General features: G+C 40.9%; 1 protein-coding gene and 1 long non-coding RNA gene across 4 annotated transcripts in view; one reads left to right on the forward strand and one right to left on the reverse strand.

Annotated features, from left to right (window-relative positions):
- The window catches only part of SULT4A1 (sulfotransferase family 4A member 1), a 28,117-nt gene that overhangs the window by 1,030 nt on the left and 3,002 nt on the right, over positions 1-24,085 (forward strand). Inside the window, exons 2-7 of one of the 3 annotated variants that reach the window (XR_014951939.1) lie at positions 16,755-16,885; positions 18,262-18,342; positions 18,448-18,574; positions 20,527-20,621; positions 22,018-22,156; positions 23,699-23,828. Coding sequence is in view for 2 of the 3 variants with exons in the window: in XM_085568905.1 (XP_085425031.1) it covers positions 15,162-15,183; positions 16,755-16,885; positions 18,262-18,342; positions 18,448-18,574; positions 20,527-20,621; positions 22,018-22,156 (595 nt within the window). In the remaining variant the exon portion in view is untranslated. Of the gene's footprint in view, positions 1-15,146; positions 15,184-16,754; positions 16,886-18,261; positions 18,343-18,447; positions 18,575-20,526; positions 20,622-22,017; positions 22,157-23,698; positions 23,829-24,085 lie in introns of those variants that run through there. The other 2 variants (XM_085568905.1, XM_021535503.4) reach the window with 2 other exon arrangements.
- On the reverse strand, positions 10,820-20,528 carry LOC146763355 (uncharacterized). Its single transcript, XR_014951953.1, has 2 exons — positions 20,135-20,528; positions 10,820-12,718 (listed from the first exon to the last, which is right to left on the reverse strand). It is a non-coding gene; the product is annotated as an uncharacterized LOC146763355 (long non-coding RNA).

Genomic DNA, 24,085 nt, shown 5'->3' on the forward strand with positions numbered 1-24,085 from the left:
TGGCTGCAGAGATTGTGTCCTGGATCCGGGGATGGTGTCCGACGATGGTGCCCTGTGGCCAGGTGTGATGCTCTGCGCAGTCCCCGCAGCTCTGCAGAGTTGAGAGCCTGGTCCGGGCACGGAGGGGGGTCGGGGGTACCCACGGAGGGTGGGCACACACGGGCGCCCAGCGCTGCCCCGGTGACCCCGCCTCGGTGATCCCGAGCCGCCGGAGTGTGACGGTGCTGCTCCGGGCAAGGGAAACCTGGCTCAGCAAGGATGTCGAGCGGGGAAGGGCTGTGGCATCGGGAAGGGCTGTGGCATCGCTGCGAATGCCCGCTGTGGTGCACAGGGTCGGTGGCTGCCCAGATCCTTCTGGGAGAACATGTGCTCCCGGCAGGTTCTTGCTGCACTGTCTGAATCTCAGAAGGGCCTCCCTTGTTTGCAGTGCAAGTGGATGTTTTGTGCAGTAAATGCATCCCTTGGCTGCTGCACACCGTTTGGGTGTCTGCTTGTAATGCCGTATTTCTTGTATTTTTTTATCCTCCCCGTTTCCAAGTAAAAATATTTAAAGAGAATTGCCATGGGTGTAGCGCTGCCTGCAAAGAGGTAGACAATATGGGAGCTTTGTACTCCACCTGATAAAATCAGATAAACTCTTTTGTGAGTGCATTCTCAGTGACTTTTTGCCTGAGATGAGATGATCCCTTTCTAGGAAATCCAAAGTCCACTGGAGATAGCAGATGCCAGCTCTGGAAATGCCCTTGTAAAACGATGTTTCAGTATTGTAGGTTTCTGTCTTAATTCATTGTTTGTTGTGTGAATGGCGAATGCTTTTCAATTTCCTGGTGTGCTGCTTCAAGCACACACATTTCTATGATGTGCCATCTATTGTGTTTTTATCATTTCTCAAGCAGCTTCAAGCTTTTGTCTGTACATTTTTAAAATATTTTTTTACTAACTATGCTCTTAAATACTGGCAAGACCTTGACAGATAATGCATTAGATAAGGGAAAATATTTAGATGGACGGCCCTCAAAATGCCAGTATTAGAGTAGACAGGTACATTTAAATTGTTCTTTTAAATGGTCTTCTTCAAGATTTATATGGTGCATGCAGCACAAACACTGTTAAATTCCTTATGGTTTAAAATTTCAGTTGTGAGAATCTGAGGCTACAATGTTTCTGTGTTAGAATTGCACCCCAGTTTCATAGTGGTGTCTTGTTAAATATCCCCAGCCAATCTCAGCCAGCCAAAATATCATTGATAGCTGGCAGTAGCTTAGTTTTGGTGGCTAGACAGTTGGCTGTGGAAAGCCAGCTTGCATAATCATATTTAATTTGCTGGTTTGTGCATATAGCAAGGTAATATTAGATCTTTTGGGGCCCCAGTGACAGGGAACTGCCCACTTAGAAAATGGACATGCTGCAAGAGGATTTACTGGCAGTCACTGAGAGAAGGAGAAGATGGGTGAGAAATGAGGCACCGAAACTGAAGGTGCAGCATTGTGTGGATGAGTTGGAGGAGCACCTTTGACATCACAATAGGATTTTATTTGCCAGGAAAGAAAATGCTTGGGTGGTGAGTAATCTGATCTCCTTGTTGAGAGATTGGACAATAATAGCATCTTCAAGCTCCACCTTCCTGTAGCCCAAAGGGTACCAAGACCCTTGGAAGCTTGTTTTGTCAGCTGCTCCTCTGTGGCTTACAGCTGATTTAGGGTTTCAGAGGGGCTGCTGGCTAGGGACAGGCATGGCAGCAGAAACTGGGCTTCCCTAGGATGGGTCCCACTGATTTAGCCACGGTCATGCAGAAAGTCTACAGCAAAGCCAGGAATTAAATCCAGAAGCCCATTACCCAAGTTACAACTTCATCTTGCTGCTTCTCAATAGTGTTGACAAAGATTTTTCTGTTTACTGGACCTAAGCAGAATTTTCATTATGTTGCTCTAGTGAAAAGTGTAGGTACACAAAACAGATTTCATGCACAAAATGTGATGATTTGGGGTGAAGTGGTTCGGCTTGTTGTGGTAATATTTAGAGGTAGAACACAGCTGGGACCACTTACCTAGTTTCTGTGAATAAATTGTGTTTGAGCAATACTTCAAGAAAAATGCACCAATGTCAAGTACGTCCAACAGAAAACTTTTCATTTGTTCCTAAGGAAATCAGCTTTGTTCAGTGTAGCAGCAGCTCTCCATCTGCTCAAACTGTGGAAAATACTCAAAAAAGTCTGTTTGCTGGATGTGTGAGAGGCCAGAGCCTGTGGCTGCAAGCAGAAGGCTCCAGCAGTAGCTGTTGACCATATGGTGGCTTATTTGGCAAAGAAAATCCACAAGTGGCCAGGACTGTTTCAGCTGTCCCAGGGACTGGTGAAGTGGTCTGGAAGCCATTTGGAAGACCTATACACTGCAGGAATAGACAGTGCAGCTCCAAACATGTGAAATGGAGGCGGTGCTTGGAAATAGTCAAGTTCTTGGTAAATTGGGAGTGACCCAGGAAGAAGCTGTTCCAATAATGGTAGAAAATCAAATGTACCAGTGGCCTTACTGGCAGTAATGTAATAAGCCTAATGGAAAGTGACTCTGCTTTAATGTGATTTCCACTGATGGATGGCTGAATAATTATATCCCTTATATCTTTAATTATTCTTAACACCTGTGCCCAATCAATGGTAACAGCTTTTGGGAGCTTCTGGGCTATGAGAAACTTTATGCCTAAAACCCAGAGACTGAGATACATGACTGTGTGTCTATGTTTGTGCATATGGGAGGACTGTAATTATAGAAAACCTTTTTTATCGTGATGCATAATTTAAAATCAGGTGTGCTACTGAAGAAATGAAGTCAAAAGTTTCATCTTCCACATAATTTTGTAGTGTAGAGTGGGCAGGCTGAGTGGGACACACAGATTTGCAGGAGAAAATGTAAACCAGAATGCTGTTCTCTATAGTGTTAGATGACTGGAGGTCACATCACAGATGAGATACAGAGGCACTGTTTATAGGGAGCACTGTGCCTCTGCCACAACTTGAGCTGAACCCTCTCATCCTGTAGATTTCCTGTACCCTACTTGAAAATACTGTGAACTTCAGCTACAGAATAAAGTTTTCCATGGTATTCCCTCAGTCACCATGCTGAGAGCCAGGTTAGCTGTTAGCTAACATCATGATTTCAGTGGAATTAAATCAGCCCCTAAAGTGTAGTGTTTTATTCAGGTTGATTCAGTGTTTTATTGTGTCTTACAGTGTCACCCTGCCTGGACGTGATCTGTCCATGTGCTTACTGAGAAGTGGTGCAGAGCAGCTGCCTTCATCCCATCTTGTGTGTGTTCTAAATGGATGTGTACTTTGCATTCTTGAGTCAAAACCCACAAGTTCATGCCTTTTGTGAAACTGGTAATTTGAGAAAGAGAGCTATTTACAGTAATAATGAAGCTCTCTCTCCCATGGTGATTATTTTACCAAATAAGTTTATGGAGTTCTGTGTGGAAAAATGTCAATTGTCAAGCAAATATCAGCTTCAAGTCCAGCCGGTTCATGAAAGCTTGGATTTGGTGCCAGAACACAGGTCAAAAGGGCAAGGGCTGCCTATGGCCTGTGGCAAGCACATTTCTCTCCCTCTCAGGATTTTTCATAGAGGTGCACAGAGAGAAATGAAAGAGAAAACAATTTCTATTTCTGCTCCTTGTTTTTCCCATGTGGAATGTATTTGGAGAATTGTTTACCTGGAGTGAGTGCTTGGTTGGATTCAAGTGAGGATTGTTTGAGCCTGATGGCCAATCCAACCCACCTGGGGCTGGGCTCTCAAGAGAAGGTCACGAGTTGTGTTAGAGATGGAAAAAGTAGTATGTAGTTTTAATATCTCCTTTTATATAATATATTGATGTATTTTAGCATAGTTATAATAAAGAAATAATTCAGCCTTCTGAATTGAGTCAGACATTATCATTTCTTCCCATTGGGTTTGCCTGCATTTACAATACTTTCCTGTCTGGGGGTGTCTTTCTGTAGATTCTCAATTTCCTTTGTAGCACTGGATTTTTGTAGCTACCCTTTGGCTGCTAGGGAGTATGATGGCTCTAGAGCTTTGCCTTAATGAAGGGCCAGCAGTGAGTTTGTGGCTCATTTCCAAGGACAGCTTTCATGTGTGTGTATTTACTGAGTTCTCTTCTTTGGAACTCTTTCACGCTCACCTCTGGTGTTACGTGAAATGAACCAGGGAAAATCAGTTTTCGTTGTCCTTTGTAATTTATTTGAGAGGTTCTGTGTGTACAGGTCATGCCCCTGGCAGAGCATTGTGTGCATGGAGGGTTCTCTGTTCTCCTCGTGTTCTGTGTGCCTCTCCCACTGTGTGCACACCTCTTTTATCCTATTTCTGGCACTCCTGAGTCTGACACTCCCACCTGCTGGGTCACCAGGATGTGCCAGTCCCTGCCCTGGCTGATGGAGGAGCTCTGTCCTTCCTCTCTCTTACAGTCTCCCTGCATTCTTCCATGGCCCATTTCCCTCATCCCTTAATCCCTGTTATGTTCTTCCCATGTGGGGAGTCTGCATGCCCTGGGGTTTTCTTCTGTTCTGGGGAGTTGTTGGATGCATTGACCATAACAGCTGTGACAGGGACAACTGTTCAACTGTGGGATACAGAGGGTACAATATAACCAGCAGCTTCCCTCTTTGATTCCCAAGTAAAAGTAATAGACTTCAGTTCATCAACATCTAAATATTTTTTTTATTAGACTTGGCACTCAGAAGTTGTTGTACTTAAGGCAAAGAGAGGCTTGAACCATTGAAGATGTAGACATAAGTGCTTTTTCTTTGGATATGAAGTTGGTTTAAGGATTTCTTATCTTTGACCTCTTGTTTCTTCTCCTCCCAGTGAGCCTTAGTTGTCTGTGGGACCATGTTATAAAACAGATTGGCAAAATCTTGAGTAAAAAGATATGTTACAAAGAAAATGTGCCCAGTAAGTATGCCAAAATCTTGCTTTGTTTATCTTGTTCAATCCTGCATTTCACATTTTCTGCAGACTGTAAAAAATCTGGCAGTGAGGTTATATTTCCTGTACTTCACGGGAACAGACTTATTATTCAATATACAGAGTATTATTGCTTGACCAAGTTCCCTTGGCTGCAGATGCCCAGATGGGCAGAGGTGGAGCACTGCTGAGGTCATTCCTGATTTGCACAGTCACAGCTGAGAGGAGAAGCAGGCTGCAGGCTTGCCCAAGGATGCTCCTGAGCCGTGGGAGCTGCCAGAGGGACGGGTGGCAGCTGCTGTGGTGGATTCCAGAGGTTTTCCCTCCTAATGGCAGCTCTGAGTGGCCTTTGTAGCAAAGGCTCCTCAGGGGACACAAGCATCCACATGTGTTAAATTAATTGCCTTAATTTCCAGTGTTCTCATAGGGAACTTCTCCCGGCAGTTTTGTTGGCATTATTTTAAACAACAGCTTTGCAGCTGCAAAAGAGCCAGATTCTGCAGTGCTGGATTTGTAGTGCTATAACCTCAGCAGAATTTTGTTGCCTTGGGCTTAAAAAACTATTTTCATTTAGAGAATTAATGCAAATGTTACTGGCCCAGAGGCATGCCTCAAGAAATCATGAGGCTGGCTTAAAAATCAAATTTTTACACAAAATACATTTGGGATTCCTTTTCTTTCACCTCTGGTTTTTGAAGCAATATTATGCTCTGTGACATGGAATGATGAGAAACCTTTGTGAGTTTCATGAATCTGGATGAACGAGTTGATATCTTTAAAATCAGAATAGAGCATGTAACTTTTTCTCTCTGACAGTAACATCACAGTTATTTGGTTTCTTTAAGCAATGTATAAAGCTCAGATATTGTTCTGTTTTAATGACAGATGAATGTGCATCAATTCCCATACCAGCTGGCCAGAATGAATGGAATTCTTTTTCAAACAGGAGGGGAAGGGAAAACAGCATTGTGTGACAGAGATATGCTTTGTGAGCTGTCTCTTTAGGGACAGATGGACAGGGTCTATATTTGAATCTTTGATAGAAATCAAATCTGTCTGATTTCATGTTCTTGATGACTCAAATCATGTTCTTTCCACCACTGAGAAGAGTAAATAGTCCACAGCCTAAACTCACTCCATTGAGGAGCTCAAATGCAGAAAGTGACTCCTGTACATTAATATTTCTGGGGATTAGAGCCACTGGGTTCCTGTGCTTTGAAGGTCCTGCTGAAATTGGTCTATCTTTTTATTTATATATAGCTCAAAATACCTTCAGGTATTGACTCACTCTTAAATGCTGCTAGGCAAAGAAATTATACATAAAACTATAAAAAAAGTAATTGAAGACAACGTTAAGTTTGCCACTGATGCATTTGACTTGATTTCAATGTGAGTAGAATTGAATAGGTCCTTTTATGTCTCAAACTTGAAATAAAAGGAGAGAAAAAAACATCTGTGGCTAAGGGAAATTCCTTTTATTGTCTAGGTAGCAGAGTTTCTCTCATGACCCTTTTATCAAACCAGTGAAGAGATGTTACTAGAGGCAGAACAAATGGTTCAGAAGATGAAGAATTCTCCAGTTTTCTAATAGTTTAGCTGGGTCTTTTGCAAATGTAGCATAATTACTTCCCTGCTGTTAGGTAGTACAAAACCCAACTTGCTTTTTTTTTTTTTTTTTTTTTAAATAGGCATAGGAAAATAAAAAGTAAAAAAGGTTTTACCCTGTGTGAAAGGTGTATTCTGAAATCATTATTGATTCTATTAAATTATAATGACCCCAAAGACTAAAGAATTAGAAAATTATGTAGATCAGCCAAACCCACCAGCCAGTCATTCTCATTTCATGTTAATGTTCATTTGTCACCTTAAAGATATTAATGAAGCAAAATGCTTAATGTTTTATTATGCAGTCTTATTAAAAGAAGGCTTTTCTTTTGTTGGGTACAGTAGGGACTCATACACCCCATGCTGAGGGAAAGGAACTACCCCCTGTTTAGTCCCAAAAATGCTGCTTTACAAGTGATGCAAGCATTGGGACACCAGGCATGCAATGTGACTTTGTGGCTGCAGATTCTGTGACCTGGGATAAATCATATAATCTTCTTGTCTATATTTTCCACTGGATGTGTGGATATTTTTCATATATAATGGTAAGCATTTTTCCTGGGCAAACAGAATGTCACCTACCATATATATTTTTTCCTGTCAGGAGCTGTGCAGAGCCAGAAGGTTCCCCCTGAGCCTCCTTTTCTCCAGGCTGAGCCCCACCAGCTCCCTCAGCCCCTTCCTCAGCTCCGTTCCCTTCTCTGGACACGCTCCAGCCCCTCCATGTCTTTCTTGGGGCTTCTTTGCCCCATTTCTTGTTCTGTCTTAGATTCTGGTTGGAAAACAAAATGTCCTTGAAGGTTCTCTACTTGAAAACCAGTCTTTCAGGAATGTATTAGATTAGCTTATTACTCTAAGATCTAAGAGAAAGGGTAGGAAAAATACCAGGAGCTATATAACCATGCATTATCAGTCCAGAAATCTATGAATATATGAAAAATGTATAAAAAGCTAAAATCTTTAGGCATCAAACCCATGATGATATGGGTTGGCTGATCCCCTTTTATACTCCCAGACAGATTTCTTTCTATTTCTGATTCTGAAGAGCAGCAATGGAAAGGGCTGTAGCTGGCACAAACTGCAGTCCAGTTCAATGACGGGGGACATAGGTACCTTGAGAAGAATGGTTTTGTTTAGTGCAGCTATAACTTGAGTGAGATTCTGTGTGGGACAAAATGCTTTACTCCCTGACTTTAGACAAGCAATAGATGACTGGACAAGTTGTGGTTTTTTTTTAAATGTATAATCTGTACCTGCAGCTGTTTCACATTATATTATTGCTGTGCTGCACTCCTGAAACGTGACCTCCTAATATGTCCAATGCACATTAATGTGCAGGCAGGTTTTGCCTAACAATCTACCTGGAAGAGGTTGAAGCTGAGGTGGAGAATTGCCTTTTGAGGCAATCTCCTGACATGATTACGTGGGGACAGGAGTATATTCACAGCCAAGGGCATGAGATCTACCTGACCACGAGTGGCTAATAGGGGTGCCCTGTTGTTTCCTGATTTCTGATTCTATCTCAGTCAGCAGAGCTCTCTGTGAAACCCTGCATTTACCCAGAGACCATATTATGACTGTAGAACAGAACACAGTGATAGAGTTGTCCTAGAAATCAATGGGGCTAAGGGTAACTGTGCAGCTCTTTTTGATGCAATGAAGTCCTTGAGCATGATTTTAGAGCCCAGAACTTGTCATCACAGCAAAGTCTTTTACTGCATTGTTGTCCTTGGTACAGTGTGTGAAAACAAGGGGAAATTAGGCACATTGGGAAGACTTTCAGCTGGAGGTAATTTTAGGCAATTTAGGCATGTTTTTTTCATGTGGGCTTTAAAAAGGTGGGAGAATGGAGCTGCCAGAGGATGCATGCAGGAGGGCAGGCTACAACTGAGGTAACAACTTACTGTGCTGGGCTGGCTTTAGACCTGGTCAGCCTTGAATAGATGTGGAAAGGGGAGGAAGAAATATCATTCTGTCAGAGCAAGCATGCTTATCTGCTATTTCTATGATCCTGCATGTTGTATGTTATGGTTTTTTGGTTTAGCCTGATAGATTTGTGCTCTCTTTTACTGTGGGGGCGTGTTTGGTTGGTGAGTAGCAACTGGAAGAAAAAATAACCCAAGGATATGTTTTTCAAGGTGCCTGTGCTAGAGCAGCCCTTAGCCTGCTGTTCATCATTCCTGGTAGAAAAATAACCCACAGAGTATTTTGGGTGAATGCATTCTGGTTTGCCCCATACGAAATTTGCCATGGGAGTTGATGCCAAAAGTAGAAACTCCTGCAGCTAATTTGGCAGATCTAATTTTAAGTGGATTGGAGCAGTTGGTGTGAATTTACTCCATTAGTGTTGACACCTGGTGCAAGACAGGATGAGCATCCACAGATGTGAACATCCCAGCTAAAGCTTCAAGACTAAAACCATTTCCCTTTGAATATCTGATACCAAGAGATGTCTGTAACCAGCCAGTGGCTGCTGTCTCTGAAGGACCTGTGACAAAATCTGGGACACCTGGATATGATGAAGTCATGGATGTCTACTGTAAATGCAGGCGAACCCAATGGGAAGAAATGATAATGTCTGACTCAATTCAGAAGGCTGAATTATTTCTTTATTATAACCATGCTAAAATACATCAATATACTATATAAAAGGAGGATGCTAAAACTACATACTACTTTCTCTGACTCTAACACAACTTGTGACCCTCTCTGAGAGTCCAGCCCCAGGTGGGTTGGATTGGCCATCAGGCTCAAACAATCCTCACCTGAATCCAATCAAGCACTCACTCCAGGTAAACAATTCTCCAAACACATTCCACATGGGAAAAACAAGGAGCAGAAATAGAAATTGTTTTCTCTTTCATTTCTCTCTGTGCACCTCTATGAAAAATCCTGAGAGGGAGAGAAATGTGCTTGCCACAGATGTCAAGACAAGCTTGAAGGTACAAATCCTGACTCTTCAATCAGAAGGCAAATTAAGGCAAACTTTTAGCCTGTTGATGTCTTTAATAGATTTATGGACCTGACTCAGAGTTCTTAGAGCTGTTAGGATGCTACTTACCCAGCCCTTGCTGCAGAGCATGTCAGGGTGTTGTGGATTATTAACAAGGATAGAAAAGAAAGGTTTTTTGCCCCAGCTCTCCTCAGCAGGAGACTTCTGCCAGCAAGAGACAGATGAATTTCTTCTTCAGGGAATCGATCTCTATGTGTGTGGGTTTAGCTGTGCCACAGATCTCCCAGAGAATGTGTGTGTTTTATTTATCAGTGTTGCTGCAGTTTGAGCACCCGTGTTTTTCTCCAGGCTGGTGTTTGGTGTGGGCACCCTCGCTGTGTGGGAGGGGGGCTGCCCCAGCTGTCAGTGCCAGGTCCCACACACTCTGTGGTCCACATGCACTTCTCATCCTGTCCTCTATTGAGTAGTTAGTGTGCTAATGTGAGGGAGAATCATGACTCGGGCCACTTTAAAACAAAATAGTACTAATGCATTAGCCAAAAATAGCTCTGCCTTGCAACCAGTTCATTAAAGCAGTGCTTTAGGATACTGTATTGGACAGAATAGCAATAATTCTGTGGATAATATGTGTGTGTAAACAGTTCAGTGGCAGTATTTTTACCAAACAGAAAGGAGGTTTTCCTCCTAAATAGAATAGTGTGCTGTTTATAGCCTCTGGCAAAACATACTCAAAACACAACTCAGAATTAATGGACCCATGTCTGCAGAATTTAGCCTGTTGGTTTTAGTTTAAAAGCTGGTAGCTGCAACCAGAAAAATAAATGGATTAGGAAGTATAAAAATCAAATACTGTGCTTACTGAATGCTGCTGGAAATTGTGTATTTAACTTCTTAGGAATCCAGTCTTACTTGAGTTTTCCTCTTTCCTCTTAGAAGGTCTAAATTCAGGTTCCTTGTGTCCCACAGACCCCCTTGACAGGTCACTATTGATTATGTGGCGCTTAGGCCATATAAAGGGGGCATTAGTCTTAAAGGATGAGTATTCAGTCCTTTCTGAAAATTGGGCCCTCTGATAAATATTTAATTGGTCAGTCAAAAAAAAAAAAATAGTGTGGCAATATAACATCACAATTTCAGTCTTTATTCTGAATACCCAGTCTCATTTAGGAAAACAGAAGAATTGGAAAATGTGGTATCAAGGTATATACATTATTATTTTTAAAACCACAGTTGTTAATGAAAACATAAGCCAGGTGGAATTTGGATGAGTAGGAGAACTTCAGCATACAGACCCCACGAGGAGCTACTTTAATGTTTTGGATTTTTTTTTTTTTCTTCTAATGTGAAAATCTGATTTTTCCCTCCAGTACTGTAGGGTGAGGATGTATCTGTCATACTGACCTGCAGATTTACACTGCAATTGGCCAAGGGGAATGAGCTTGCAGGCAATTGGAACAATGGTGTAAAGCTCTGCTGTACAGCACTTGCAGACCAGTCTGGCAGCTTTGGCAGCCCTCACTTTTAATGAACACTTGCATCTACCAATGCCATAAAAAAGTTATGAGTCATAATGGATCTGCTGCACTAGATTAGCCAAAATTTGGTCAAGCACTGGCAGATCCAAGTATAGCTAATTGGAGTTGCAAGATTACTAGCATTAGTATTTCTTTATTTTAATTTTCCATGTGGTTTCCATACAAGGAGTGAATAAAGGGAATATATCAAGGCCTTTGCATCTTTGGGCTGCAGATTTGTCCTGTCTTAGCTGATAAGAGAGGAGAAACTGAAAGAAATTACCTTAGAAACCACAGAGAGAAGCAGAATTTCACTGGAAATCTAATGGATTTATATCTGCTGCTTCACTTTGAACACATCTATGATATCTGGTGACTTCACAGGAGTGCCAGTGGCCAGAAAGAGTTAAGAGAAACCAGAGAATATCTGCACTATAGACTATTTCTCCCTTCCACAGTGACTAAATTTGACATTGGAAGACATCTAACACAGAAGGAGCAGCTGTGGTGTTTCCAAGTCTTGTCTGTGCTGCTGCAGCAGCTCCTGAGGAGCAGAGGCAGTGTGGCCCTGCTCTGACTTTTGTGAAAAATGCCAATCACTTGGTTTTTAAAATTATAAAAGTTTAATAATAATAAAATGGTTATAAAAATAATAATACAATTAGAGTAATAAAGTTTAGAGTTAGGACAATTACAAGACAATAAAAAGCAAAGAATTATGGACGTCCGGATGCTCTCGGACACTAAGTCACAGAAAGCATGCCTTGTGAACAAAGGAATCACCCTTAAAACACTACACTTGTTACATATTCATATATCCTTTATGGTTATGCATACATTCTATTCTAAACAAGAAACTCTGTCTGTTGTATGTCAACTGTTTCCTTTAATCCCCTGGCATCTTTGAGTCTGAGCAAGGCCTGAAGAAATTAGCTTCTTCTGATGAGAAAACCATAAATTCCTCTCCTTTGGAAGTTTTAGGTGTTCCTCAAAGCGAGTAGCTCATTCCTAAAAAAAAACCTTCCCCACATACATAGTTTCTATTTTAACATTATGTTGGAACCTAAAACTATATTTAACACACTACTTAAGAGAATTAACACAGCATAACTTTCTAACATTACACATATAATATTCATTGTAATATTTGAGAAAAGCCAATCATAAAATATGCATTTTTCACACTTTGCTCTTGCTGCTGAGGCACTGGCCATGGAAAGGGCACAAAGGAAGAGTTCCCAGTCACAGGGACTGCTGGGGCCTGGTGGGATTTTTAATGAGTTCTGGTTCCTGTGCATCATTAACTAGCCCAGGGAAGCGCAGTGCATCCCCACCAGCACGCTCCTGTTATGCAGGGTAGAAATCCAGGCTCACAGATAATTTGAAAAGATCTCCTAAAGACACCTGCAGATTCTGGCAGGCAGTAGCTCCTCGCAGCTGTTTCCCACCCCCTCTCTTTCCAAGGCATTGTGTGGTAAACTGGAACACTCTGTTCTCCTCAGGCATTTTATTGACATAGCAGAGGAGCTTGTCAGGAAGAGCATTTCTCAGGTACTTGGTACTGAAGTTCCTCAGATGCTGACTGCCTCCATTTTAGCTGGAATTGGGTAAGCGTTCATGAATTCCATGTCTGTTTTGGCAATATGACCATAGAGGTAGCAGGGTGAGCAGTCTTCCTCCTGAATGAAATGCTGCAAATGAAAGAAGAATGGGTAGAATTGCTGTGAATTTATTAATGTGGCATTCGGTGCCAACCTTTGGCAGTTAATCCTGTTTTTTAGTGATTGTCCTCTTGTGTTTATCCTTTTGTACCATCCCAAGTGAGGTGTTGAGCAGCACAGGGAGGAAGCAGTGAAGATACTGGGGACACACAACATCCATTGCCTCAGCAGGGACAGAAATCTAGGGAGTACAGAGAGATGCTCTGCACACTTTTAGTTTCTTTTTTTTTTTTTTATTTAGCTTGCCTCACCTTTTTCTTCTGTCCAACAGGTATCAAAACTTTCCTTTTTCTTAGAAAAGTCTCTATGACATTTAGATCTGGCCAAGGTTTCATGATAGATTGGGATTGCTGGTGTTATTCACATAATCTCCTTTGATAATCTCAGTTTCAGGAATTTCTCTACTTTCCATCTGTAAAATGATGGTTCTTGAAAATCTCCACAGAGATCACTAAGTCAGCTGGGTCAAATGGCAGATTTCTGTCTGTGTTAAACACAGATGGGGATGCAGCAGAAGACTCACATCCTGTCATACTATGGCATTTTAATGAATTCTGCTAGCCCAGGTCTAAGCTTGGGCTTTTCATTTTGTGGCTAGGTACAGTATCCCACTTTATTTGGCTTTTCAGCCAGCTGGTGTTCCCAAGGTTGAAGATGCCCTAGCAGCCAGGTCTGAAATTTGGGCTGCCTGTTGCTAGGTTAAGTCATCCTTCTTAAACTAAAATAACATTTAGCTCTGATACATTTAATTTGAGTTGGTTTTAGTCCTCGTAGAGATGTGAAAAGGTCATATGTGTGTAATTATACATATAAAAGCTTTTAGATTTTTTTTTTTTTATTTAAGCATGTGATGCTTTACTTTGTTCTTTTAAACAGCAAACCAGGTCAATTATAATTTTTTTTACATGGAGCTTTTGGAATATGTGTGCCTGTGGGATAAATAATAATGGATTAAAGGTGACAAGTTAAAAAAAAAAATCACTGTTCCCTCATAAGTTAATTTCCTAGTTTTCATTTGCATTAAGACCCTGAAATTCCAAAGCACAGAAATTTGAGTGTTAATGTAGGAAAAAATCAGGCTAAAAAAAAATCAGGGAAAAAAAACACAATGACTGACAAATGAGAAAACTAGCACAAAGTTCATGGCTGAGGGAAATTGAGATCAGTGATCCTACTGCAGGTGTAGGGAGAAATTCCAGCTATGGATAGTCCCAGCATTTCTCTTTCAGCGTGTCACTGGTTTTGGTGGAAACACTTTTAGATTAAGACTTTTGAGTCTCCATCTAAACCCCCCCCTTTGGGTGGGAAATATGTAATTTCCCACCTCTGCAGTTCTCCATGGATTTGTCACAATCAAGCCAAGTCTGGTGCACAGCCACAGGTCTGGGCAGAGCCAGGTAAGGGGGTGCTCCCCATGTGTTGGAACTCAAAACGTCCCTCAGACATTTTTGGAGGTTCCAGGCCTTGGTCAGAAGCATTTGAGACCCTGGCAGGCAGCTGGAAACAGCTGTGATTTTGGGTTTGAACCATGGAAAGATTTACCAACTTTGCAGGAAGAGCAAGAAGTCACAAAAGTTTAGATGTTATAGTAGAAGTAGTTACAAAGTAGAGGGAAGAATTTTTTTAGTGTTGTACAGGGGGGTTTTAATGCCTGTACAGGGGGGGTTTAATTTTGTACATAGGTGTCAGAAGTTTTAAGATGGAGGGATTTGGGCCTGCCCTGTCCTTTCCTTCCTCTTTCTTCTTCCTTACCTCCATGTTCTTGGCGATGTTGGTACTCACAGATTGGTTTAGAGTAGAAAAGCACCATTTATTATAGGTAATGGGCATTGGGGAAAAACTGTAAACATGTAACACGTAATGTACCATACAAAAGACAACAGCAACCCTGGGCGGGGAGAGAAGAAGCAGTCGGGAGTCAGAGAGGATGTCAGTGTGTGTGTGCCTCTGCCTGAGCTGTGAGCAAACCACAGCAGCCCGAGGAGAAAATCTTTTAGATAACTTGCAATAAACTGCCTTGAGACCGAACAACAGAGACTGCTGAGCCTTTCTTTGAAAGCACAGGTTGGAGGAGAGATTTTTCCACCACACGAAGCCACCCTGTGACCTAGGGTGGGCTTTGACACCCATGGGGGCTGTGCTCCCTGTCCTCACTTTTAACTTTTCTGCTGGACTTTGTGGGGAGCTGGTGCTGCTCTCCAGAAGGTTCAGTGTGGTTCTGCCTCAGCCCTGCAGCCCCTCTGTATTCAGAGGCACAATAGAGATGGTAGCTTTCTGCCTAGAGAGCCGCTGAGCAATGAAAAAATAGTTTATTGTGTATCCTCACTAAGTTATTTCTTTTCCTTTCAGGGAAATGGGGCTGCTGTGATAGCATTTCTCTTTGCAGGTGGAATTGGAAATACTGAAATAAATTATGGAGAACCAGGGTGTTTCCGGTGAGAATAAATATTTAATGAGAACAAGGGTTGTGCTCATTCTGACTGATACTAAAGTACTGCATGAATGTTAATTTTAATGCATAAAATATATGCTTTAACTTAAAAATGCAGAGTGAACAGCCTTGGAGCAAGTGTGTATTAAGTGTGTGACAGCTGTCTCTGTGGATGATGATAATATAGAAGTGTCTTCTTTTTTTTTTTTTCTGTCCCAAACCTTTTTAATTTACCCATCAATCAGTAAGGGAACAGTGGAATCTTGAAGTTTTTGGAGGTGTGTGTTCTTTCATATTGTATCTAGGCTGTGTTCACTCCAACCATTGGCTTCACTTAACTGTTTCTGTCTCAGATTAAAAAATAATCAGAATAATGATAAGTAGGTTTGGTTGGTTGGTTGTGGGGTTTTTTTTGTGTTGGACCAATGTACAGGATTGGTACAAAGGTGCCTGTTTGTGTGTACTGTCTTGCTAGTTAACAGGAATTAACTAGTGACTGTTACAAGTGACTTGCAAACTCACAAATTATTTTCAAGTTCAAATGGTCATGATCCCAGAGTTTACAGCACATCATTCCAAGGACTGGGATGCAGGAGCAGGCTTGGGCTTTGTAACCAACTCTGGAACCATTACTTGTTCCTTTAGGCAACACAAGAGAATGGATAAATCCTGGTCTCATTTCCTTCACTGCTCGCAATAAATAATTAATCATAGGTTAAATAATGGGTCTGTCTTTTGCAGTTTCCAGGGTGTCCCACCCCCTTGGGGCTTTTTGTCTAAACTGTGGGATCCCCCTGGCTCGCTGTGATCTCATCTCACCAAGAGCCTTTCTCTTCATAACCCTCTGTCAAATATCCCTGTTTTGAGGGTTCCCTTCCTGCCTGAAGGTAAAGTCACTTTGAAATGGTTTTCCTGTGCAAAGGTCCAATTGAAGTAGCTATTAATTTTCCAAAGTGCAGTCACTGGCCATGATATCTAATGGTTGCTTTGTAAATGTCCTCAGAGTGGGGAGAGATGCATAATTGAGGCTTCTAAAGCTCATGACTGACTCACTGTGCGTGGATGTGCTTGGGGCTTTATCCACTCCATAACCTGGAGGCATAAATAGACTCACAAATCATTGCATAACGGGGCCTTGCCTGCAATTTAGAATAAAGGTCTCTCAGCACAGCCACTAATGCATTTTGTGAACTTGGATGACCTCTGTTCACCTCATTTTTTAGTTTCTAAAATGGAAAATAGTAGTATTTTGCCAAGGTAACGTTTACAGAGGTGAAGCCTTTTGTTAAATGCTTTGCAATTCACAGGTTAAGTGATTTGGAGACAGAAGTGTATTTAAATTGTTACTGAAGAAAAAAAATCTCAGGTCTTTTGCATGAAAGATCTGCATGTATTTAAAATAAAACCAAGAGAGCTGTCATACTACATTAGAAGAGTAGTAATAGACTTAGCTCACAGCAGACTGCTGAGGAGAAAAGCTGCCATTATTTCCCTGTTTAGGTCTCCTTTCATATGGCTGTGTTTAGATAAGAACTGTAATACAGTCTGTTCTCTCTCATTGTTTGGTTTGTGCAGGCACAGGCTTGCTGCAGGAAGTGGTGTATCTAGTGAGTCAGGGAGCTGATCCAGATGAGATTGGACTAATGAATATAGATGAGCAACTTCCAGTCCTAGAGTACCCTCAGCCCGGTCTGGACATCATCAAGGTACAATTTATTGCAAAGAAAGTCTTTCAGCATTTGGGTGTCTTTATTCTCATTTCATTTCATCCTGTGTCCTTCTCGTCAGCAGACTTGTTCAGATTGTTGCAATGATTCTAAGTGTTAATAGGTTATTTTAAATGGCTTTTATTAATCTTCATTGTGTTCTGTTTCATACTTTAAATGTATCTCCATGTCCTAAATATCGTGGCAGTGGGTTTTCTGAATCAAGGTTCCAGGCCTCTTTTGCTTATGTAAATAAGAGCTGGCCAAATGAGGCAAATTTGCTTTGATTCTTTCCCTGAAATTGTGAAAGAGTAACCAAAAATGCAGATATCCATGCATCTGTATTCCCACTGCTCCGAATTTACACATCTCAATCTTTAGATCCACAGATCCTGGCTCCCTGCAGACACTGTAGGGTGCAATTTGAGGGATCTGGAATATCCTGCATGAAATTCCACACTGCTAAGAGTCCCTTGAAGTCCAGCTGCATGGCACATGAGTGTGATCTTGTCCTTGCTGCAGCCACTTCTGACAGAGGCACGTCTTGGAATTTTTAGGAAAACTATACAGGGCCATCCTGTAACAGCTGCAAGCTGAGGCTGGCAGGGATAGAATTAAGCTGCTTGTGGTCAATAACAACAGCCTCAGCCTACTTTAGGCTGAAAGTATTTAGAGGTCAGAGACTGCTCTTCTTTTTCGTCTGTGATGCCTAATCCAGTGAGACCTCAGTGCTACCCTGCTGCAAAAAAGTGGTGGCAGTAGTAAGAGGTTTAGTTTGAGATTACACATTCTTATTTATGCCATGTGCTAGAAGCTTGTTCAATATGGATTTATTGCATTTTTAATAGCAAAGCATGATTCATATAATGAGACAATTTTGTATCAAATTACAGAAAAAATATTGCTTGAAAGACGTTTGCACACTCAAACCTGTGAGCCTAATTCTGAGGATAAAATAAAATGCAAGGATAAAATCTGGAAGAAGTTAGGGGACATGTTTTCAGAGCTTCTAGTATTTTTCAAGGATTTTTAGTGGAGGCATCACTGGAAATAAAGTGAGTTTGATATTAAGAATCTTCATTCTCTTTCTGAGAAGATCCTGCAAATGGACACACTTTGAAAACAAAAGGGATAAACCCCAAAATGACAAAACCCCCAACACATTATCCAACCTTTTGATATTTAAAAACCAGATGTAACTCCCTGACCTGATTTTGGGTCCCAAACTCCTGTTAATTTTAGGAAGCGAATTTGTGAATGGAAGTCAGTGTAGTAGAGGGCCTTGAGTGTGACAGTTCAGGCCAGCTCAGGATGTGCACTGGAGCAGTGCTCAATAGGAAGCTCAATAGGAAGCAATTCTCTCTGCTTTATTTTAGGAGCTGACATCCCCTCGCCTCATCAAAAGCCACCTGCCCTACCGGTTTTTGCCTTCCGACCTCCACAACGGCAACTCCAAGGTGAAAATGAGCTCGTGTTTGTTTTAACTCTGCTGGCAGCAGTTGTATGAGTGCTTTGGGATGAGGAAAAAGTTTTCAACAAGATGATTTTCCCCCCCATCACAGGTAATATACATGGCTCGCAACCCCAAAGACCTGGTGGTGTCTTATTACCAGTTCCACCGCTCCCTAAGGACCATGAGCTACAGAGGAACGTTTCAGGAGTTCTGCAGGAGGTTTATGAATGACAAGTGTAAGGAGCTGTTCTCTCTGTACACATTTATTTTCATCTCTGCGTTCCTTCTGCAAGTACAGAAGTGAACTGGATAAAGGTGCATTTGTTTTGCATATACAGCAAGGAGGTTGCTGTGGATAGTGCTGCAGGGATTGAGATTTGTCCATGCAAATTATGAGCCGTGCTTTTTGTAAATATTTGCCTTACAGTATTTGACCCCCTAGGTACAGCAGTTTTCCACTTGAACCAGAGAAAAACTCTGGTGTACTCTTCTGAAATTCAGTTTTGCAAGGTGCCAGGCACCTGCTAAAAAGGGGTGAATACTCCCAGCATCATTTGATTTCAGTTATGCCTCACTATCAGCTGCTTCTCAGGAGTGGTCTTCAGGTTTGGGGTTATTTTTCTGGTAATTCCTTTAATATTTAAATTTCAGCCAAAAGCTCAAGGTTCATACCTGGGAAGTTAACATCAAATTCTCTAGTTTGCATGGGCCTTACCTGGAGTGCACCAGTGAGCTCGAGTGAGACCCCATGAGAAGGCAGCTCTGTGAGGAGACTGCAATAACCAAGGGATTGCCACACTCTCTAGCTAAGGAAGAGAAAAATTCCTGCTGCCTTTTATTTCTCTGCAGTATCTCCTCTGATACCTTAATGTGACACTAAGAATTCAGCAGGTACCTTGAGCTCTGAGAGGAGGATCTCCTCTAGATCCAGAGCAACAAACCTGGAATTTAGGGGAGCTGATGCTGAAGGAGCTGTGTAATGCCAAAGGGAAGTAAAAAGTAAAGCCTAACAATGGAGGTTATTTAACAGGCCTTAAGGAACCTTTGCTGCTCCTTATCCTGCAAGCTTGAGCAGGATTAATGCTCTCCTCCCATTCCAGCCCACCTTCAGTTTTCCATTTGCATTTCCTGGGAATGGAATGTTTGCCTGTAGCCCCTGATCAGGAACTTCTAGACCAGAGACATAAGAAAGACACTTTAGAAGGTATTCTAAAATAAAAAGGTTGGGCACTCTTTTCCATGGAAGTATCCCAAGAGTTTTTTGTCTCTTTATCTTGTAGCAGCTACCTGACTTTATCAAGACCTCCCAGAGCCAATAAAACATCACAGCATGTTCCGTGCTGCTGTAAATATTTGCCTTCAGTACTATTTGCCATATTTGCCATTATTACAATATTATTTGCCATAACTGTACAAGTGGGAGGCTTGCAATGCACAGGAAATTTAGTATTCAGTTGCATGTTTACATCTCAGCAGAATCCTGGCAACTTGAACTTGTCAAATGGACAAAGAGATCCGTTTCATAGGAAAACAATCGTATTCAACAGACCAATTTTCAATTTTCATAAAGGCACTGAGATTCCATTTTTGTTTTTTCCATTCCATAAGAAATGGATGCATGAATTTACCAGAATGAAGCAATTCTTTTTCAAAGACAGAAGGTGGCTTCAAAATACAAACCTAAGAAATTTGTTTTATAATTTTTCTATAGCTGCTTTGCCAAAAAGATAATATTGACCCCCCCCCCCAAAAAAAAGGGAAAGAATTTAAAAACTCCTTATTTGCTTAATTCCTACCTTGATTATGTGAAGCACTTAGTGAGAATTAGTCACTGGTAAGGAAAAAAATGCAGAATGCATTTCTTGTGGGGTTGTCTTCTAATCCTGGCAACAAAAGAGATTCTTGAGGTTGTAAATACCAAGTACCAGTGGCTGCACCTCTGGTAGAGACACACAGATTGGCTGAAATCAGTGCAAATGTGGATTTAATCAGAGAACTGGAAAACAAATGAGTAAAGTTTGGGGGCAGGGTTAGGTCTCCCATTACATGGGTCAAAATGAGACACTTCTCTCCTGGGACTATGAACCACTCCAGTTATTTCCTTTTTCTTTTTTTTTTTTTCCTTTTTGAATACAGCTTAATAACCAAAGTGTTCATTTTCCTCATGCCAATCATAATGTTTTTGCAGTAGGATATGGTTCGTGGTTTGAACATGTGCAAGAGTTTTGGGAACACCACATGGATGCCAATGTACTTTTTCTCAAGTATGAAGATATGCATAAGGTAGGTTAGATGTTTTTATCACATCTAGCACCCTAGTTTTTAAAATACATAAAGCACAAAATTATATCCTTATGTCCATATTTGGGCTCCCTAATGCCTGATACCATTTTTAAAGCACTGGCTTTAAAGATTCAGTAGCTTCTACAGACTTTAGGCATTTTCATATCCATATTAATTTACTGGGGAGTCTGCCTGCATGTATAGGCACTGAACTACTTGCACAGAAGGCAGTGATGCGAAACTGTTCAGTACTTGCTATACTCAGCCCTGGGTATTCATTTAAAAGAAATGTCTTGCTCTATGTGCTGCATCAATGAGGGAAAAAAATATATAATCACTATTTTGTCCTTTGTATTTGGCATTTATCAGAATTACTTGGTTGTTCTGGTTTCTGTGAAACAAATCTGAAAACAATGAGGGTATGATCATGTAGCATAAGGTAGATATAATTATTGAGTCCTTACAGTATGCTGTCTAATAAATCCACTTAAATAAGAAATTTAGTGGAAATACTACATATTTCTTATTGCAGTAATATCTTTTTGATGGCTAATGAAAATATTTCAGAATGTTTATTTGACTGGAAAACTAATGCAAGCATAGATAAAACCCAGCTCCTGTTTCTAAACCTGTAAGAAGAAGAAATCAGGGCAAGACTCAATAAAGCTTGGGTGAATGATAATTCCAACTTTACTGAGCCTTCTGATGGAGTGGCATTCTAAAAGAAGGTGTATTACAATCAGAGTAAATGAAGTTTAGTGTAAATAATTTCAATTCTATGGTTTTGAATAATTAATGTATTCCTAGGTGTGCTCACCAGCTGGTGGCATCACAGCATCCTTCTGCCTCCTAATAAATATTACTGTTTTGTCATTGCAACTCACACTGAGGAACCCTGGAATTCTGGAGATGTAAATGAATGGTGTTCTCAGAGGCCACCTCCCCAGGTCCTTCCTATCTGCATGAATGCAGTCCCAGAAGCTGATAAAGGAAAAAGGGCTCTCCTAACATTTTTAGTAATTTATTTGATTAAGGTCAAATTCAAAGTAACTTTTAAATCCTCTGAAATGCACTAGTATTCCAAAGGGATCAGTTAAAGGTGGGGTGTTCCTTGAAGTAGGAAGCATCACAACTACTTTTCAGGTGTTCCCTGCTCCAGCATCTGAAGGTTACATGGCCATGCTTTCTGCCAGCCTGTCCTGCTCTAATTACCCAGTGTGTTTCTTTTCAGCAAATTGGAATGGGGCAAAACTTCAAAGCAGTGGTGTTTCTACAACTTCTGCACTGCTATTTTTCACACTCACTGGCATATAACTTGCTTTGCAATATTTAAACTCATTAAAAATTTGATTTTAATTATTGTGAAATAACCCAGGTTTTAAATGCTCTCTTGCAGGACCTAGCAACAATGGTTGAGCAGCTGGTGAGGTTCTTGGGAGTTTCTTATGACAAAGCACAGTTGGAATCCATGGTGGAACACTGCCATCAACTCATTGATCAGTGCTGTAATGCAGAGGCTCTTCCTGTTGGCAGGGGTATGTTTAAAACCCACAGCAAAACTCTTCCTGGAGAAGTTGCAAGTAACCCCCAGGGTGTGGTAGATGTTGTCAAAATATTATTGCCATGTAAAGGATGGGAGGGAGCTGGCTGTTGGTTCAATTTGAGGGCTGGGTTGTTTTGCAGTCAGGTTAGGTAGAAGTGACTGAAAATGATGGAAGAATCCAAGATGAACGGGGTAATGGCAAACCACTCCATCAGAGAGTCTTTGTCTCACTTTGATGGATTCAGCTCTTCGTACTGAGAACTCTGCACTGCTCCTCCTGACCTCTGGCATGCCAAAGCCCACACCATGTCACACAGTTTATCCTGGCCTGAGCCCTGGGGTTTAGGTAGATTAGGTTTTCTAGAATAGCAGATATTTCTCGTTTGGAAGGCATAAAATTACAAGGAACCAAAGCTTCCCTTGTAAGCTTTTTATTTTAATTTCTTACCTCAGCTGTTTAAAATGTGTTTACCTTCCAGATGTTTATTCTGGTGAGATTCTTTCTCCAGGAACCTGATCTGTCCTTTGATAAAAAATCAAGTCCTTTCAGTTGCCCTTGAGAAGCATAAAAGTGAACTTAGGCTCCCTCAAATTATTTTCTATGGGCTGCTCTACATCACTTTTAAAAATGAGGGAACCAGGTCAAGATGGTCAGTTCCTATATTACCACTACAGAGACCTTACCCAAACATAAAATCACCTCATACACTAATTAATCTAGTTCTATTTGGACCTTTCCCTTACTTTCCACCCATAACAGTGGTAGCACTTTATGATACAGCATCACACATGAAACACATGTTTATCACAACCACAAAGTTTCTCAGAGGAATCAATTTGCAGTTATTGTCCCTTACTCAGGGATTATGACAGGAATACTTTGGTCTTACATTTCTGTGTGTAGGAGCCCTTTTCATATTACCATTTTCAGCCAGCCTTCATGTGATCTGCAGATTATACCAGGTGCAATTTTTATAATTATTTTCAAATCTCTGATGAAAATGACAAATATTACCAATCCCTATTGATTACTAATTCTGTCTTAGCTGGTTATTTATTCAATTATCACACGTTTGGTTGGGACATCCCAACCAAATAAGGTGGATAAGGTGCTCATATGGATGCAAGGCTTTGCAGACAGCAGGGTTGTGTTCTCCTTGTTGGCCCTCACATAATCTCTTATTTCTACTGTCTACAAATGTTTCAGAAAGGAGCCTTCATGTTATAATAGAGAAGGGAGCTACAGCATTTAATGTGATACTTTGTCATTTGTTCACTGTGTGCTTTTTAGTATAAATATCCTTATTTTGAATTTATTTTCTTTGCTGTCTTTGGCTTTTACAATATTTTGTTACTCCAGAATGTAGCTTCATTAGCAGTGCTTTGTTCCTTCTCTGTTTGTTTCTGTGACAAAGAGTGGTGGCAATGACATGACAGCTGATTGTAATTACTTTCAAATATTTTAATTTGTCATTAGTTACATTTACTTTATTATTTTGCTTTATTTTAGTTCTTCATATATTTTTTCTTTTAGCACATTGATCTTTACTCTGAAGATAACCCTGAACTGCTGTGAAAGCAGAACAATGATTAGATATGTTACTTGTATTTGACTCTTATCACATCATAATTTACGCAGTTGCATGATTCAAATCATAAACCAGGTGGGTGACTTTTTGACAAGCTATCAATTGATATGGCAAAAAAGAAAATAATTGTTACAAATAATCCACTGTGTGTGTATGTCATTTGTAAAACTTGTCATTTGTCCATGTGTGTTTTTAGGGAGATTCAAAAATAAAAGGAGTTTTTTACTGAGCAGAAGAAGAAAATATTCATTGTTGAATGAGAAATAAAGGGGTTTGTGTTTCATGCTGTACTTTTTGCTGTTATAGTTGCCAAAGCAAGATTTAAGTTAGTA

Source organism: Lonchura striata, chromosome 1A (genome assembly GCF_050655825.1).
Source record: "Lonchura striata isolate lonStrDom1 chromosome 1A, ASM5065582v1, whole genome shotgun sequence".
Taxonomy (NCBI): Eukaryota; Metazoa; Chordata; class Aves; order Passeriformes; family Estrildidae; genus Lonchura; species Lonchura striata.